Source organism: Saccostrea echinata, unplaced genomic scaffold (genome assembly GCF_033153115.1).
Source record: "Saccostrea echinata isolate AGI-Se365-2 ecotype Australia unplaced genomic scaffold, CSIRO_AGI_Sech_v1 ptg000105l, whole genome shotgun sequence".
In the NCBI taxonomy this organism is placed as follows: Eukaryota; Metazoa; Mollusca; class Bivalvia; order Ostreida; family Ostreidae; genus Saccostrea; species Saccostrea echinata.
In genome coordinates, this window is record NW_026889854.1 from 157,497 (window position 1) to 175,557 (window position 18,061).

The following is an 18,061-nucleotide window of genomic DNA, read 5'->3' on the forward strand; positions in this document are numbered from 1 at the left end:
ACACAAAGTGAAAAACAACAAAGTTCAGGTTAGCTTACTGGCCCTTTTTCTTCCCCGGGACCCTTGGAAAACCTGGCAAGTGGTTCTCCGTAAGGTCCTTAACCTTTCACTAGTGTTACTTTGTTCTAGTAGCCAAAGATGCTTTCAAAATGAATGCTTGAAATACGTGCCCCACCCATGGCACCACTTGGTGGTACCACTACAGCCCCATTCTGATAGAGGGAAATGATAGTTCTAGGGGCCCTCTACCTTGCCCCAGTAATGATTTGAAGCACACTTCAAAGATAAGGGGTATAACATCTGTCTTTTAATCGTATATCAATAAACAAAGTGAAAAACAACAAAGTTCAGTTACCTAACTGGCCTTTTCTAGTCATTGGAAACTGTCAAAAAGTTGACAAAGGAACTCCTTAAGTCCCTTAACTTTTTTCCAGTTTAGTGTTAGTTTGTTCTAGTGGTTAATGATGGTTGAAAAATGAAAGCATGAAAGATGTTCCCCACCGTTGGCACCACTTGGTGGTGCCGTTACAGCCTCAAACCGATTGCGGGAAAGATAGCCCTAGAAATCTTCTATCTTGCCACAGTAATGATTTAAAGCACACTTATAAGATAAGAGGTATAATAGCTGCTTGAAATATGTAACCCGCCCCTGGCACCACTTGGTGGTACCACTTCAGCCTAAATTTTATGGTTGTATATAATAGCCCTGAGGACCCTTTTACCTTGAGCCAGTAATTGTTCGAAGCACACTTCAAGGATCATAACTTAAAATAGATTAAATTACCTTCAAACCCTTATCAATGTAAATATTAGGAGTAAGCAAATTTCAGGTTAGCCTTTTGGCACCATCATGTTCCTGAGACCCGTAAAAGAGCTTAAAAGGGATTCCTCGGAAGTACTTAACCTGTTTTATTCTTAAGCGGTCAAAGATGGTGACATTTTCTTCTTTTTGTTTGTTTGTTGTGAAACCGCATAATTTTCCTTATGCAGGTGAGCTTAACTGCCTCCAAGTGTTTGAATTATTAAATAATTAAGTGTTGCATTAATTATCTAATTATTAATTATAGATTGTCGAAAATGAGGCATTAAACAGTATTGCGTCAGAGTACTCTCAGTCCTTTGATGAATTTCCTTAGTGGCTGCTAGCTTCTACGGGCTTAATGGCTGCTGTTATTGGCTGCTAGCTTCAGTCTAGTCTTCGTTTGCCTCCTTCAGCTTTGCTATTACTTAAACATTGTGCTTGTATTGTTCTTCATCACCGCGCTTTTTAAATTTGTAATTATCTGCAAAAACTTGCTCAAACTTAGCTTCTTGCCGCTCGGCGATAATCTTTTGATTTTCGTTTATACTTCTCTGAACTGTTGACAGTCGACTGTCCAAAATACTGGAAAACTGACTCAAAATCTCATTGTTTGCCTGTTGAATTGACGTGTTTATTTGCTGTTGAACATCCCTGGCGTCCTTAATTTGATGTTCCTCGCTTAAATCGGCGGCTAGAGGTGACCAACCTTTAAAACCAGTTCTCTATTACACATCAAAATCAATTTATATTGGTCACTCTCTGACCAATCCACACTACATATGTATAAACATCTTGTCATTAATACATTTTCCCGCTATACTATTGAAACGCGGGAAAATATCATTTTTATCAGCCATGACGCCATATTTTAGATATCAGGAAGATGATGTAATTTAAAATTTCTAATGATTTCGAGAGGAAAAAAGGGTATTTCACGTCGATATTTTGATTAAAAGTCATCCAGCGCCGTTTTTTCTTTTGATATATTATGTAGAATTATAATAAACTGCATAGTATCAATGGAATATGTAAATATTGTTCTGGGGCATTATATACTCAGAATTGAACTAATTTTGTCCATTTTGTCCTCTTTCTTGAGAATAATGAAAAATCCAAATAGTTTGTGACGTCACAGAATAAAAAATTTCTGACAATATACTTCCAAACCAAATATTTTTGTTAATTCAGAATTTTCATACAATATATACAATTGTGTACATTTCTAGATGTTTTCAAAATTTGGCTTTTATGGGGGCAAAAATATGCTATTACCGTATATACATGTAGTTCTTTGTTTTGAAGAAATTGATCTTTTGTTTGGATAGACATGTTCGTTTGAATGAGATATTCGTTCAGAAAAACTAGAAGAATTGTTAAGTAACATTAATGTTTCGGCTGTTACTCCAATAAATTAAGCATATCCTCTTTAATAAAAACATTTTCTGATTCCACATCTGGAACTTCCAGAGGTCTATGTTTTATGCCCTGTTCACAGATTTGTATTGTTAATCATGCGCAGAGGATCTAGAGTGTGTTTGCCCCCCCCCCCCCGAATTGGCAGAGTAATAATATGTATGTAATGAAGCAAATAAAAAAAATGACTTTGGAACCAACCAACCCTCCTAGAAAACGTGGATCTACCGTGAAATAGGTTTTTTCACGTTTAGAAATGGACTTTACCCCCTTTTTTTCTTTTGCTTGTCAACAAACAGTCTGGGTGAAATTTTTTGACTGGGGTGGACCCCCCCCCCCCCGGAAAATATTCCTAGATCCGCGCCTGGTTAATAGGTTGTTTTTTTTTTTTTTTTTTTTTTTTTTTTTAGATCTATCACCTGCTATCTTCACCTTTCTCATCGTAAACTATAGTTAACTGTCATTTATACTCATAAATTAAACTATAATTACGATAGTTTAACTATAGATAATATAACTATAGTTTTCAGAGATTAAATGCTTCACATTTGTCAATTATAGTTTATCGATCTAATCTATAATTAATATTCGAAAACCATAGTTAAGAGTTGTTAAATATATACTAGTAGTTTATGAATCTGAACAATGAGTGTCATTGCCGTAAGTTCTATATACATGTGTATAACATCCACACAATATCAGGGGTCCTGGGTACACACATAGTCGTAGGATCCCTGACAAATTTCATTTTGGTTTTTAGCTCACATGAACTGAAAGCTCAAGTGAGCTTTTCTGATCACATTTTGTCTGTAGTCCATATGTCTGTCTAGCTGTCCGTCCGTCCGTAAACTTTTCACATTTTCGACTTCTTCTCCAGAACCATTGGGCTAATTTCAACCAAACATGCCACAAAACATCCTTGGGTGAAGGAGGTTCAAGTTTGTTCAAATGAAGGGCTCAATCTAATTAAAATTAAATCTTCCATTCGCTCCTCCGTTTTTATATGTCGCGAGGAATAAAAATCGGGGAGAGAATGGAAGATTTAATTGTAATTTAATTGATGAAGGGCCAAGCCCTCATTCAAGGGGAGATAATTCAGAAATACTGAAAATTTGGTGGCATGTTTTAAAAAAACTTCTTCCAAAGAACCACTGAGCCAGAATAGTTAAAACTTAAAGGAAACCTTATTTACATAGTGTAGATTCAAGTTTGTCCAAATGATGACCCCCGGAAATTGGGTGAGACCACAATGGGGGAACAAAGTTTTACATAGGAATGTATAGGAAAAAACTTTAAAAATCTTTTTCTCAAGAAAAAGCCATGATTAGTCATATTGATATGGAAGCGTCCTCAGGTAGTGAAGATTCAAGTTTCTTCAAATGATGACCCCCCGGGGAAGGGTGGGGCCACAATGGGATCAAAGTTTTACATAGGAATATATAGAAAAAAAATTGAAAATCTTCCCAGGAATAGCAAAGCCATGATTAGTCATTTTGAAATGGAAGCATTCTTACGTAGTGTAGATTCGGGATTGTTCAAATGATGACCATTGGGGGTAAGGTAAGCCACAATGGGGGATCAAAGTTTTACATAGGTATATATAGGAAAAAATCTTCTTTTCTAGAACAGCACAGCCAACTTTAGTCATATTGATATGGAAGCATCCTCAGGTAGTGTAGATTCAATTCAGTTCAAATGAAGACCCTCGGGGGTAGGGAGGGGCCAGAATGGGGGATCAAATTTTTATAAAGGAATGTATAGGGAAAATCTTTAAAAATCTTCAGCTCAAGAAGTCTGAACAGTAAAGCTATTTGTTATATTGATATGGAAGCATTCTCATGTAGTTTAAATATCAAGTCCCCCCGCCCTCGCCCCCACCCACCCCCATCCAATGTAAACTTTTCAACACTACTGAATTGATTTGTGCTTCTCCTTAGTCAATGTGCTCAGGTGAGCGATGTGGCCCATTGGCCTTTTGTTTACGGGCTTGATTCTCTCACTGAGAAGCACCAATCAAAATGGGGCTTTCAAAAGTTGACATAAAACGTACACAATCATTGAGTCAATGCACGTGTCCCAGCTCGTTTTTCATTTAAAGGCTTAATTAATATGATGGGCCAAGATTATTAGAAAAACAATCAAGATTTGAATTTCGCTGCAGCCAGCCCGTAAAATACTTAATGAAGTTTGTCAGGGGCCCCACGACACGTGTGGACTCAGAACCCCTAGCTGACGTTGTGAGGATGGTGAATTCGGTACCTTAAAGGTGCCTGGACACAGTTGCATTGTTTACAATTTTAAGTGTCTATTTTTATTTAAAAAATAACTCCAGTATATTGATTTGAACTTATATGAATATTCTAAGAATTCAATGACAACATTCTTCATAACATCACGTTAAACACCTGTGTTTTGTAAACAGGTCATGGTCTCTTTGTTATTAGTTTTTACGTTTTACCGGGTGTGTTCAATTTGTTTAGTCTGCACACATCACTGAACACGGACTGACGATACTAGTGAGTTGGTTTTGCTTTCTCGCACTTCTACTCTGAACTTTCTGGATTATAGTTTTCTTATTTTTCATTAATTCACAACAAAATTTCTACATTTCTTAATTATTATGAATAAAGTTTACTTTGTGAAAATGCACGGATATGTGTCAATCAAACGCGTCCCGAATTTCGTAGTCTTAATAATTTCCAGATAAAAGAAGTTCCTACATATGCTTTTAATATATTTCGGTGTGAAATGCTCTAGCAACATATAAGTCATGATATTATTTAGAAAATTTCAGAAAATATGAGGTTCAAATCTGTGTCCCAGTCCCTTTAAATATCTGTAAACTATAGTTTACAACTGTAAACTATAGTTTACAACTGTAAACTATAGTTTACAATTGTAAACTATAATTAACATTCTGCGACGTTTTCGGGAACCTGTCGATGATAAGTGGTTAAAACAATATATCATTCTCGCCCCTGCGTCATAAAATATTGTGGATCCTGTATTTTAAATAGGAATTCCATATCGTTATAGATATAATATAAAAACAACACATTCAATAGTTTGTTCAGATGAGTGTATTACATGGCAGTAGGAACGGGGGGGGCGTGCCCACCCCCAATAATTTTGCCGATATATAGAATACTATAGAAAACATAGTTACTATGATTATGCTTGTTCCCCCTCAATAAAAACGTCTGATGACCCCTTTTTATGCTTGTAAAGGAATTTTGGTACTTGATAGTGCCCCCCTCCCAACTAAAAATGTATGGTTGTGCCCCCTCAAAGTGAAATTGCTTCCTACGGGCCTGTATTAACAATATCAAGTAGAAATTTACATTCAAAGTACGTGCTGATCTCCTGGTTCATTATCTCTCTCTCTCCTCATATACTCTTCTGACCATTTACTTCCCCGGGGGATCATCATTTACTTCCCGTAAATAGAAGTTTACCACTTTGACAATAAATAAATAAATAAATAAATAAATAAAATAAAACAACACTATAATATATGGTTTACAACTCTAAACTACAGTTAACCATAGGCACTCCCCAGCTCAATTGTTAAAAAATATATATCTACTATACTATAAACATGTTTATAGTATAGTAAATATATATTTTTTAACTATTAAGCTGGGGAGTGCCTATGGTTAACTGTAGTTTAGAGTTGTAAACCATATATTATAGTGTTGTTTTATTTTATTTATTTATTTATTTATTTATTTATTTATTTATTTATTTATCTATTTATTGTCAAAGTGGTAAACTTCTATTTACGGGAAGTCCTAACTTTGACAACCACAGCTTTCAGTCAATCCGGATTCGTTATCGTTTCGATTCATTTAATACAGTGTAAATATTGATTTCCGCTGTTTGTCTCGCCAGGACCCCACGCATAATTTTATTTCTGTCCAACAAGTGTACATGATCTACGATAAATTAAGGTATTGAACAATAATTACATTTCGTTGTGAACAATGTAATGATCAACATTTATTAAATTAATCGTGAACAAGGGGTTGAAATATGCATAAATAGACGTGATGCATGCTAAGTAGGCCCTTGGGGCATTCCAAAATTTGATATCTATCATGTCAGACAGGTGTTGTAAAGGAATAAGCTACAACAATACGTTTTAATAAAAGTGCATTTAGAAAGGTTTAGATGATTTTTAGATTTGCTGACAGGTGGAAGTAGCCGAGGAGAGAAAAGGGGGGGGGGGGTAGTACAGCAGGTATCTGACAGGGTTGACCAGAAAATACCACTAAAATACTACAGATTTTCTTGAACATGGGAAATACAAAGATTTAGTTTTATTTATTATTGATTTTTGTAATAAAATACATAGCAGGTGCGGATTGTGAGGAATTGAAGTTAGGAGGACTCAAAAAGTAGGCTGGGGGTCAGTGGGCCCAGGTGAAGCCCTGGTGGGGGCCCATGGGGTGAAGCCCCCCAGAAGCTCCTGGATTCTAGAGATTTTGTAGGGTAAAAATGAGATCTACCAAGTAGACATTTTTATATTTTCTTGATGAAACTATGATTTACGCTAACTTTGACAGTTTTATAGTAAATCTGCCACTGCATAGTAAACATAAAATTTGTCTCAAGCTGCAACTCAACATGTTCAGAGTGTAAGTATTGTATAAACATTTCAGGTTTCTTAGTCCTAAGCATTCAAGATTCTCTATAGATATCTGATAAATAAAATTGAAAATTTCAAACTAAGGATTTTCTTTATCTTTGTGGTATTTTATGTATAATTAATTCATCCAAGAAAAAAAACTTTAATAGTCCTTCTATTATTAATAATGTAGTTTAAGGCCATCCTGCTTTTCCTCAAATGTATTTCAGCTCCCTCTTGCTTTTCCGCAGTTAGTTTTTATAACTATAATTTATGCGTTAATTTGTGTCCTTTATTTTATAACTCCTCTCTGTGATTATTTAAAAGATTTTAGTTGATGCATACAGTAAAGCTTGTATAGTATGAACAGATATATTGTGAAATTACAAATAAAGTGAAGTTTCTTTGAATCCTAGGCAAAATTCTTAAGAATTCTTTGTAAAATTTTACTGATAAAATAAAATTGAATATAGAGAATTTACCAATATAGAACTAATTTTGTGTTGCCTAGAGATTAAAAATTTTAACAAATTGCATCTTTTATAACTCAACTTCAAATATTTCAACTTTAAAATATTGAAATTCAATTCATCTTACAACTTTTTAACTCAAAGGTGACTTTCTATTTAATACTTTCCAAAATACATTTGGTAGTCATAACAGAAGGGAAAAAATCTTTATTGCAAATTTGCTAAATATAGTTAGCAAATTTGTAATATAGATATAGTGATTTACAGACATAACAAGTAAATTCTGAGGTTCCCAGGACTTTGTTTAACTGAATTTTACTGTGTATACTTATACATGTATTACATATTTTTCTTAGTGAACAAGTTTTAAATCTGGAGTCAAGTTTATTGTTGAGAGATTAAAATTGAAAGTCACATCCATATGGAGAACGCAAATGAAGTCAAGGAAGATAAAAATAAAGAGAGTAAAGATGAGAGCAGTAGTGCTGCTGACAGGAGACAAGGAGATGATATGGAGGAAATCAAATTTCCAAAACCACCAAGTATGACAAATCTAGAGCAACACTCGCATCAAATCTTATAATGTATGACAAATCTAGAGCAACACTCACATCATTATAATGTATGACAAATCTAGAGCAACACTCACGTCAAATCTTATAATGTATGACAAATCTAGAGCAACACTCGCATCAAATCTTATAATGTATGACAAATCTAGAGCAACATTCACATCAAATCTTATAATGTATGACAAATCTAGAGCAACACTCGCATCAAATCTTATAATGTATGACAAATCTAGAGCAACATTCACATCAAATCTTATAATGTATGACAAATCTAGAGCAACATTCACATCAAATCTTATAATGTATGACAAATCTAGAGCAACACTCGCATCAAATCTTATGATGTATTACAAATCTAGAGCAACATTCACATCAAATCTTATAATGTATGACAAATCTAGAGCAACACTCGCATCAAATCTTATAATGTATGACAAATCTAGAGCAACACTCACGTCAAATCTTATAATGTATGACAAATCTAGAGCAACACTCGCATCAAATCTTATAATGTATGACAAATCTAGAGCAACATTCACATCAAATCTTATAATGTATGACAAATCTAGAGCAACACTCGCATCAAATCTTATAATGTATGACAAATCTAGAGCAACATTCACATCAAATCTTATAATGTATGACAAATCTAGAGCAACATTCACATCAAATCTTATAATGTATGACAAATCTAGAGCAACACTCGCATCAAATCTTATGATGTATTACAAATCTAGAGCAACATTCACATCAAATCTTATAATGTATGACAAATCTAGAGCAACATTCACATCAAATCTTATAATGTATGACAAATCTAGAGCAACATTCACATCAAATCTTATAATGTATGACAAATCTAGAGCAACACTCGCATCAAATCTTATGATGTATTACAAATCTAGAGCAACATTCACATCAAATCTTATAATGTATTACAAATCTAGAGCAACATTCACATCAAATCTTATAGTGTAATTTTGTTGAATACATTTATGAATTTAAAAGGTTAAGAGAATTTATTCTTAAATATATATATTGCAGTAATATTTGATTGAATTGTTTTCAATAAAAATGTTTAAAAAGAAACATTTTATATCAAGGGAAGAGAAAACCTCAGAGCTACATGTGTGAGGAGTGTGGGAAAATCTTCAACAGAGCTGATTTATTGCGCAATCATAAGCGTGTTCACTCTGGGGACAAGCCATTTACCTGTGAAGTTTGTGGGGACAAATTCAGAGAGCAGGGGCATCTGAGACGTCACATGACCAGACATACAGGTTAATTACTGACTGTGTGATGTACCTATATTATTATTTATTTTAGTTCAGTAATCCTCCTAAGAATGCATGTTCTGCCATATAGGTCAGAAAATATGTTCATAAATTGCTCCTGTCAGTACATAATCTAAAACTTAAGGATTATATTCCATAATATATTTAATGTAAAGATTCTTAAGTTAATGGTTCTGCTAGAAAGATAGCTTGGAGAGCAAATCTATAAAATTTTAATTTTCTGTTTTATTGTTTTGTGTTGGATTAATACAGAGAATTTGCCTCTGTTAATGAATTTATCATTATTTTTCCATTAATTTCTTCCTGTTTATTAGGTAAGAAGCCTTATCAGTGTTACATTTGTGGGAAGGAGCTCAACAGTAGCCTGGCCAAACATCTCCGACGGCATCTCAACGATCGGCAGTTCTCATGTGTTCTCTGTGACAAGAAATTTGTATCAGGCTTTGAACTCAAACAACACATACTGACGCATAAAAAGGGCACATTCCAGGAAAATTCAGTAAGTACAATATTAATTCACAACAAGTACAATATTTAGCTCATCCAATCCAAATGTTCAAGTGAGCTTTATTGATCAAAGATTGTCATGTATTGTGTGTGGACTTTACAAATTTTGAACTTCTGCTACAGAACCAATGGGCCATTTCAACTAAACTTTCTACAAAGTATTCTTGAATTAAGGGGAGGTAATTAGGAAAAAGTGAATTTGTGGCATCTTTTTAAAATCGTCTTCTCAAAAATCCTTGGTTCAAAAAAGAAAATTTAGGTGAAAGTTTGCTCAAAATATAGCTCCCAGGGATGGAGTAGGGCCACAAGAGTATGGAGGGTAATCGTGTTCAAAAATCCAGACTTGTAAGTTTGTAAATCCAAACTTGTAAGTTTATAAATCCAAACTTGTAATCGTATCAGTTTCATAGTCTACATATGTAAGTAGGTAATTCCAACATCCTAGCATGTAGTTCCGAATATGCAACTGTGTTGACTTTGAGTTTATACTATGAATGTGTGTATTTTTGATGTTGTAAACTTTGTTTCCCGGAATTTATATTTCCTCGCTCTGAATAAAACACAAAGACAATGACAAGTCTACAAATGTAAAGTCTACATGAATGTCGAATTTTGATAATGAGAAACTATGGAGGGGCATCAGTGCCACAGTTTTTACCTTTATTTTTTATTCTAACTTCTTCTTTTTCCAACTGAAATAAATTATTTAGATTTTATTTCTTTTTTTATTCTAACTTCCATATTATATTTTCATTTGAATTTCTTATTTAATTTTGATTCTTGCTTTTTGTTTTATTATATGTTCCAATTTTATTTTATCTTCTTAATTTTATTTTATTTGACGATGGGACATGAATCATTATCCGCTTATTCAGGGCTTGCGCGGATTTAGAGGGGCTTCGGTTTTTAAGGTCTCAACCAAAAAATCATTCAATTTGACTTTAAATGCCGAAGGAATAGTCATTACCAACACGTATGTTAAACATCTTACATTTTGCTGGCCGGCACTAGGAACTTAGGACAAGCGAACTCTTACCCTCCCATCGCCTACGAAGCTAGCGCCCAACTACTAGACTACTGTGATCAGTGCCCCAGTATATTAAGAACTAATGTAATTGCAGTGATATCATATTAAAAAAGAACAACAACTGCTCAGTAGATGCAGATCCATATCAATGTTTATCGAAAGGGGGGGGGCTAAAAAAAAAATGAAGATTGAATAAATAAACTGCCAAAACTCCTCCTTCGTGGGAGGCGATGTTTAGGATATCTTTCTTTAACTTTACAGTAACTTTTTTTTTCAATGCAAGAATTTGCCAGAGTTTGATGATACTACAAAAAAAGAAGTGGGGAGGGTGCAGCTTATAAATGAATTTTCATATGTAAAAAGCTGAAAAAGATTATTCTCCACACAAAAAGTTGGGAGCCCAACCTTTCGCTCCATCCTACTTCGGCCCTGAGATTTGTTAGTGATAAAAATTTTCTCTGTCCTCCTTTAAAAAAATAATGGGATGACAATATCAATTTAAAAGACCTGATATTTGTGTACCATAAGCGGGCAATCAAAAATGGCAGTCATATTTATCATAATTATTTGAAACATCTTGCACCAGGGCCATAAAACTTAGACGGGCTCACTTTTGATCACAGTCTCATGTTTACCAAAGGAATTAATAGTATGTAGAAAAGAGAGACTGGGATCAAAAGTGAGCTCATCTAAGTTTTATGGCCCTGAACCAGGTCCGTAGGTAGCGAGTAGGGTGAGGGTGCCAGTATATACTATACCAGTAAAAAAAAAAAGCAATTTCTGATTGTGCCCCCTCAATGATTTTGTCAGTAAATACATAAGAAAAGAAATAAGGCTAATTTATCATTGTGCCCCCTCACCAGGAATGTCTCATTTTTTTTGGGGGGGGGGGGGGTTAAGCTTATCAACAAATGTTTGTTTTGTGCCCACTGCTCCCCCCACCCACCCCAACCCGATGAAAATGCTTCCTACAGGCCTGAAAACAAGAGAAAACACACAAGAATGATATCATATGGTTTTTTAAAATGAAAAAAAATATGTTCCAGGGAAATGTTTCTATGTTTCATAGCTAGACTGTTCACCAAGAACTCTGTGTACCTGTACATAAAAGGCCGTAACGCCCCTTTTCTGTAAGTTCTACTTTCTTAAACAAACTTTCGATTTTGCTTATAGTTTTTACCAAAAAAAGTATTAAGTTAGGCAATGGGGAATCAAAGTGTTACATTGAAATATATAGGGAAAAATCTTTAAAAGTCTTCTTTTCAAGAACAGTAAAGCCATATTGATATGGAAACATCCTCAGATAGTGTAGATTCAAGTTTGTTCATATCATAACCCCTGAGGGTAGGGGGCACAATGGGGGATCAAAGTTTTACATAGGAATTTATAGGAGATTTTTTTTAAAAAATCTTCTCAAGAAGAGCAAAGCTATGATTAGTCATATTGGTATGAAAGCATCATCAGGTACTTTTAATTTAAATTTGTTCAAATCATGAGATGGATGGGTTGGGGGTAGGGTGAGGCCACCATGGGGGATCAAGAGTTTTACATAAAAATATATCTCCAGAACAGCAAGGAATTGTAAGTCATATTGATATTGAAGCATCCCATTATGTGTTAATTCAAGTTTGTTTAACAGGGTTCAAAATTCAATATACATGTATATTACTCGCAAACTGTGAGTTAGAATATCAAAATTGCGAGTTGAAAATATAGTAACTCGCAAAAACTTGCGAGTTGATTTTTTACCAGATTTCTTAAACTTAGATCAAGAAAAATCAAGAGTAGATCAAGAAGAACTGGAGGAAAAAAAACATGCATAGAAAGTGGTCCAAAATTATATAATATAATTTGTATAAGTTTTACAGAACAAAATGCTTTTGATTCAATTCAATATAATATATATAAAACACAGTGAGACTCTAGTTGTATTTTCTTTATTTAACAGAAGTTACTTTATCCTTAAGATACATGTATTTAATTTTAAATTAGAAAAAAAGCTTTTATTTTAAAATTGCGAGTAGTCTTGTGAAATTGCGAGTTCACTTTATTGGTACTTGCAGTTATTTGCGAGTTGTATGTTTAGAGAGTTTCTACCCCTGGTTTAAGTCATGTCTTCCTTGAACCACAGGGCAAAGGTAACACAGGTGAGCTTTGTTGCCCTTTGGCCTCTTGTAATAAGACTGACAAAGAAATGATACATGTATAATATTCATCTTTTTAAAGAATGGTCAGGTTTGAAAATTTTGTAAACAATTTGAATAGATGTATAAGCAGTTTTATGTTTATTGTAGCTGACTAAATCCATTAGTGGAAAAAAAAATTACTCAACTGTAAGTCCACATTTGTTTTCATCATTTACATTAGGCATAAAATGTGACACAAATAATACTTTTAAAGGAAATGAACAAATGTGTATAACTTTAAAAAGATGTGCTTTATTCCTCTGAGTCTGTTAACTGAACAAGATCAACAGATACCTTTGCTTACAGTTGAAAACATCCTGAAACAAACTTTTTGCCAAGTTTCTATGAACAAACTGTTTACCCACAATGGAAAAAAACAAACTTTTTTTTTCTTGAAATTTACAATTTTTGCACAGAGTGAGATGAAATATTTTTGTATATCAAGTAATGATGTACATGTATATCAAAAATATGCAGCTACCTCTTCCGAAATCAATGTGATTGGAGCCAAGTATAATAATATTAAGCAGAAGTTTTTGTATATTTTTTAAAATGAGATATATATATTACATGTATGTTAAAAAATGGAATACTTTGCTGATAGTATTCAATGCATATTTCTATTTATTATATATTAATGTTATTCTGTCACCTAATATAACTTCTGGGCGCTACACTTAAAGCAGTTATTGTAATTCCAGTGTCATCCTTTTTGCCAGGAGCAGTTTGGCTAAGTTGCTATTCAAGGCAAATTTTGATTGCCCATTGGCCATATTTTAATAATTAAACCTCAAGTAATTACAGTGTCAAAATTATCACCTTTGTGTAAACAATTTAGGCCGTACTTAGCTGTGAACCCAGAGTTTTGTTGAACAAAGGAATGAGTATTTATCCATTTTTTGTTTGCTTATACAGAATAGAGGAACTCCAAGTTTAGACAAGAGAGAACCCAAATTACCTAAGCAGATCCCAGACTTCCCTTCCGTGCAAGGAGGTTCCTCGGAGATCAGTCACAGGGCACATACAGATACTACTGAAGCAGAAATTGCATCATTTCAGAAATTTGCTGAGGAAACACAGATGGCTCTGTACAGAAGACTGGCTGTAGCTCAGGGAGACCAGTCAATAGTGAACCAGTTTAGCGATCAGTCAGATCCTTCCCTTATGAACTGGGATTATTTGTCCTATGCTGCTGGAATGGGGCTGACACCAGCAGTTCCCAATCAGCAACAGTTTAAAAGCAAATCCTCTGGGAGAAAAAGACTGTCTGACTTATCATGGGATGTTTCACAAAGCACCCAGGGAGTGCAGCAGTGTACCATCTCCAAACCAGTTGAGCAAGCAGCATCTATGATGGGGACAAAAAAGGACATGGTGACAGATGAAGAATCACTGAATTTACAGGATACTTTGATAAACCAAGGCACACAGAATCTACAGGGTGCTGTCCTGAGTGAGTCTAGTAAGAATATGGAAACGAAGTCAAATACAGAAAGTGAATCTTATGAACAAAGTATTCCAGACAGTATTCAGGACCAGAATCACAAAGAGCAAACAGAGATCCCTGATGCTCCTTCCATTATTCAAACTCCAGATCCAAGTCCAGTGAAATCCATAGCAGGGAGTCCTAGTGCTTCTTGTAGCAGTCAGACTCCAGATCAAAGCCCACTCAAAGCCATAGTGACAGAAACAGAGCTAAATTCAGATTCATTTACAAAGGTACAACATTTAACAATCAGTGTTAAGGAAGAACCCCCTGATGTTGATGTGGAAGATACTGCACCAACAGATCATTTATCAGACGATGATCCTGTTGAAGACTTCCCCCACAATGAGGACTCTGGATCTACAACTGATGAATACGAAGCTGAGGCTTATTTTCAAAAACTGGAGGACTCAAGTATAACTGAGAAGGACAAAAGTGACTCAGACTGGACACCAGAACCTCCAAAGAAATCCCTGAAAATCAAAATAAAGACACCTAAAAAAGCACCGAAGAGAAAGGCTACAAAGAAAAGCAGTGAGAAGGAAGCCCCTAAAAAGAAGGCAAGAAAAAAGAAGCAGAAAGATGAAGAAGAGCTCCCAACCACAGTGTGTACAGATTCGGACACATTGTTTGTAATTCCCCCAAATGAGGAGTCTCCTGGAAATAAAAAGAAGAGAACAGGTAATGACTGATGAAGAGCGTGTTCAGAATAGATACCGGGTATTTTTTCTGCAGTTGTAAATATAGATCATGTTCAAAACTATCTCCTGAAAGTTTTTATCAGTGTACATTATGTATTGGAAAATTTTTCTATCAATTTATTTTTTAATTTAATTTGTGGTTTGGATGAGTCAGTCCCTCATATGAAACTAAATTTGAGAGGTTATTATACACATATTGTACCTTACCCATTGCCTTCATTCTATATAAATCTGTTCCATTGATATAATTTAAATTATGTAATAAATGGAAGGATAATTTTTCTTTTCATATTTACATTTTACAGTAATTTGTATTGTTCAAAGAATAACACTCATCTATGATACATGCTTTTTCTTTTAACAGCATATTTTGAATTTATTAACTTTTTCTTTACAGCTAAGAAGGACAGCGTTTTTGTGTGTGATGAGTGTGGTAAGATATTTTTCCGTAATGATCTCTTGAGAAATCACATGAGGGTACACACTGGGGACAAGCCTTTCACATGTGAAGTCTGTGGGGAGAGCTTCAGGGAGTCTGGGCATCTACGACGTCACATGACCAGACATACAGGTAATCGTGTCAATATTTTGGAAGCTTTTTGCATTTGTGTTGATTGTTAATTTTTTTTTATAAATCAATGGAAGGGTGTTGGTTGTTTTGTAGTAAATAAATTTCAGTTTGTTGGTGTTTCCTTGTGAATTGACTATTAGTAATTCTCTGTGTATTAAAATGGAAGTATTTAAACTTTGCTGATGCATATTCATGGTAATACTCTGCTCTTATTAGATCCAAAAAAAAATTAGAAGATATTTTTGTGTATTTTTTGTACTCTGGAAAATTATATACAACCATTGCTGAACAAATGTTTTAAGTTGGAGCCATGGTAACAGTTTGAAAACTTTTTCTTTCTTAATTAAAGCTGAACACGACTCGTAAAAGGAAGAGATTTATCCTTGTCCACCATATTTCTCTTCGTTCTTTTCAATTTCACGAGTCCATATATAAGACTGACTTCTTCAGGGATCAAAGTAAATCACTATACAGATCTCACCTGTGTGGACATTTAAGGACACCCCACCGCTATACCATGTCAAGAGAAAAAGTAACATCAATTGCATAGGTCAATGCATTACAAAGTCAAACAAACACAAAATGCACGTAAAACAACAAATTTTAAAATATGTAAATACTAAGAAATACCTCATAATTTTATCAGCCATGAGTTCCAAGTGTGCAATCAGGTGTAACAAATGTGAAGAGTATATATACCCTAGTGCTGATTTGGGAGATATGAAAACTAATATGGCATAAGTTGCACGTGAAATATGTTTTGTTAAAGATATTAATGAGCATAATGCAAGTTGATGTGTGACAACATTTCTGTTTTGCATGTACCCTATCTCTTAAACTGAACAATTTGCTCTTTCAGGCAAAAAGCCTTATAAATGTGAACTCTGTGGAAAAGAGCTGAATAGCAGTCTGGCTAAACATATGAAACGACACATGAATGATCGCCAGTTCCCCTGCACCATGTGTGACAAGAAATTTGTCTCTGGATTTGAACTGAAACATCATATGATCATACATAACACTTCTGACCACATTCCTTGCCACATCTGTGGCAGAAAATTTAGCCACACTAACATTCTACAGCGGCACATGTTGACCCACAGTGAGAATCGACCATTTCCCTGTCCTGACTGTGATAAGAGTTACAAATGTAAACAAGATCTGGACAGACACAGGTCAATTCACAAGGAAGTCTTTACAGCTACTTGTCACATCTGTGGGAAGCAGTTCTGCCAGGATCGCTATCTATATAGACATCTTAAACGCCACCAACAGTTAAAGGAAGAAGGAATAGACGAAACAGAACGACCAACTAAGATGAAGCCATTTTCTTGTGAAGTCTGTCATCAGAGATTTACCACTGCTCCAAATCTGAAGCAACACATGCATCTTCACTTCTCTACTGAGAAATTTGCTTGTTATTTATGCAGCAAAATGTTTACCCAGAAGCGATACCTTCAGCGTCACATTAGGAGACATAAGGAGAACCGCTTTGGCAAGGGTTCCACAGGGAATATGGATGACACCGATCTCCTTATGGGACATATGGTGGCTACCTTCAATGAGGAAAATGGTAAACGCAGTAGAGATCAGTTAATGAGTTCCTCAGTGTACAAGGAACCAGACCTGGACCGTAACTTAGAGGAGGGTGAAGTAAAGAACCAGAGTGGCCTCCCTGAAGAGAGCCGGCCTAGCGGTCAGACTTATTCACAAACTCAGGCCATTTCCTCCTCAAAGCCTGTCTTTCCATCCATTAACTCGGATTTTGCTGCCTATGATAATGAAGATGAGGAGTTAGATGGTTCTGAGGAGGAAGATGAGGAGGGGGAGGAAGAAGACTACATTCCTCCCAATTATTTAAATGTGCAGTCATCACATTTAGCAGTTACTCAACCCCACAGTGATGTTTTGTAAAAAGTAAACTAGATTTTGATTTTTGAAAGAGAGAAAAAAAAACCCAGTTCAATCTTCTCTGCAACTTTTTATGGTTTATTGAACATAAATGTTTTTGCATATATAGATACTTTTTTATAGTGATATATAATTAGAAAATTATATAAATATTGTTTTATATTAAATTTGCCTTAATAAATTGATGTTTATTTGTTATTGTACATAAGTGTAAGTAAGCTTTCAAATATTTATTTTTTACTTTCTGCTGTACATACATTTGAATCCAAATATTTGCACTTTAAATGAAAATTGTTCTGTAACAACATATGGTAAAATATACAGCTTGGCAAATTAACTATATAACTATTATTACTCCTTGTAAACAATGGGAATTTCCTTAACATGTATTTGTATTTTATTGACAAAATCATTTATGATTTCTCTTAATTGTGTTCATATTGAATGAGGATGGAATTGTGTAATTAAATCTAAGTAATAGCTACAAAATGTT

At 34.5% G+C, this 18,061-nt stretch overlaps 1 protein-coding gene across 1 annotated transcript; it reads left to right on the forward strand.

Annotated features, from left to right (window-relative positions):
* The first annotated feature begins 7,717 nt into the window (after positions 1-7,717).
* Positions 7,718-17,772, forward strand: LOC133177212 (zinc finger protein 629-like). The gene is made up of 6 exons (XM_061312291.1): positions 7,718-7,854; positions 8,988-9,164; positions 9,494-9,678; positions 13,815-15,066; positions 15,484-15,657; positions 16,517-17,772. The coding sequence occupies exons 1-6, from the start codon at positions 7,734-7,736 to the stop codon at positions 17,569-17,571; spliced, it is 2,964 nt and encodes a 987-aa protein (XP_061168275.1). The 5' UTR covers positions 7,718-7,733; the 3' UTR covers positions 17,572-17,772.
* The last annotated feature ends 289 nt before the right edge of the window (positions 17,773-18,061 follow it).

What these genes read in the sequence shown, in the direction of transcription:
- LOC133177212 (XM_061312291.1), top strand. Translation starts at nt 7,734, where the DNA reads ATGGAGAACGCAAATGAAGTCAAGGAAGATAAAAATAAAGAGAGTAAA. An exon ending in CAAATTTCCAAAACCACCAA is followed by an intron (nt 7,855 to 8,987) that starts GTATGACAAATC and finishes TTTTATATCAAG; the next exon opens with GGAAGAGAAAACCTCAGAGC. An exon ending in TCACATGACCAGACATACAG is followed by an intron (nt 15,658 to 16,516) that starts GTAATCGTGTCA and finishes TTGCTCTTTCAG; the next exon opens with GCAAAAAGCCTTATAAATGT.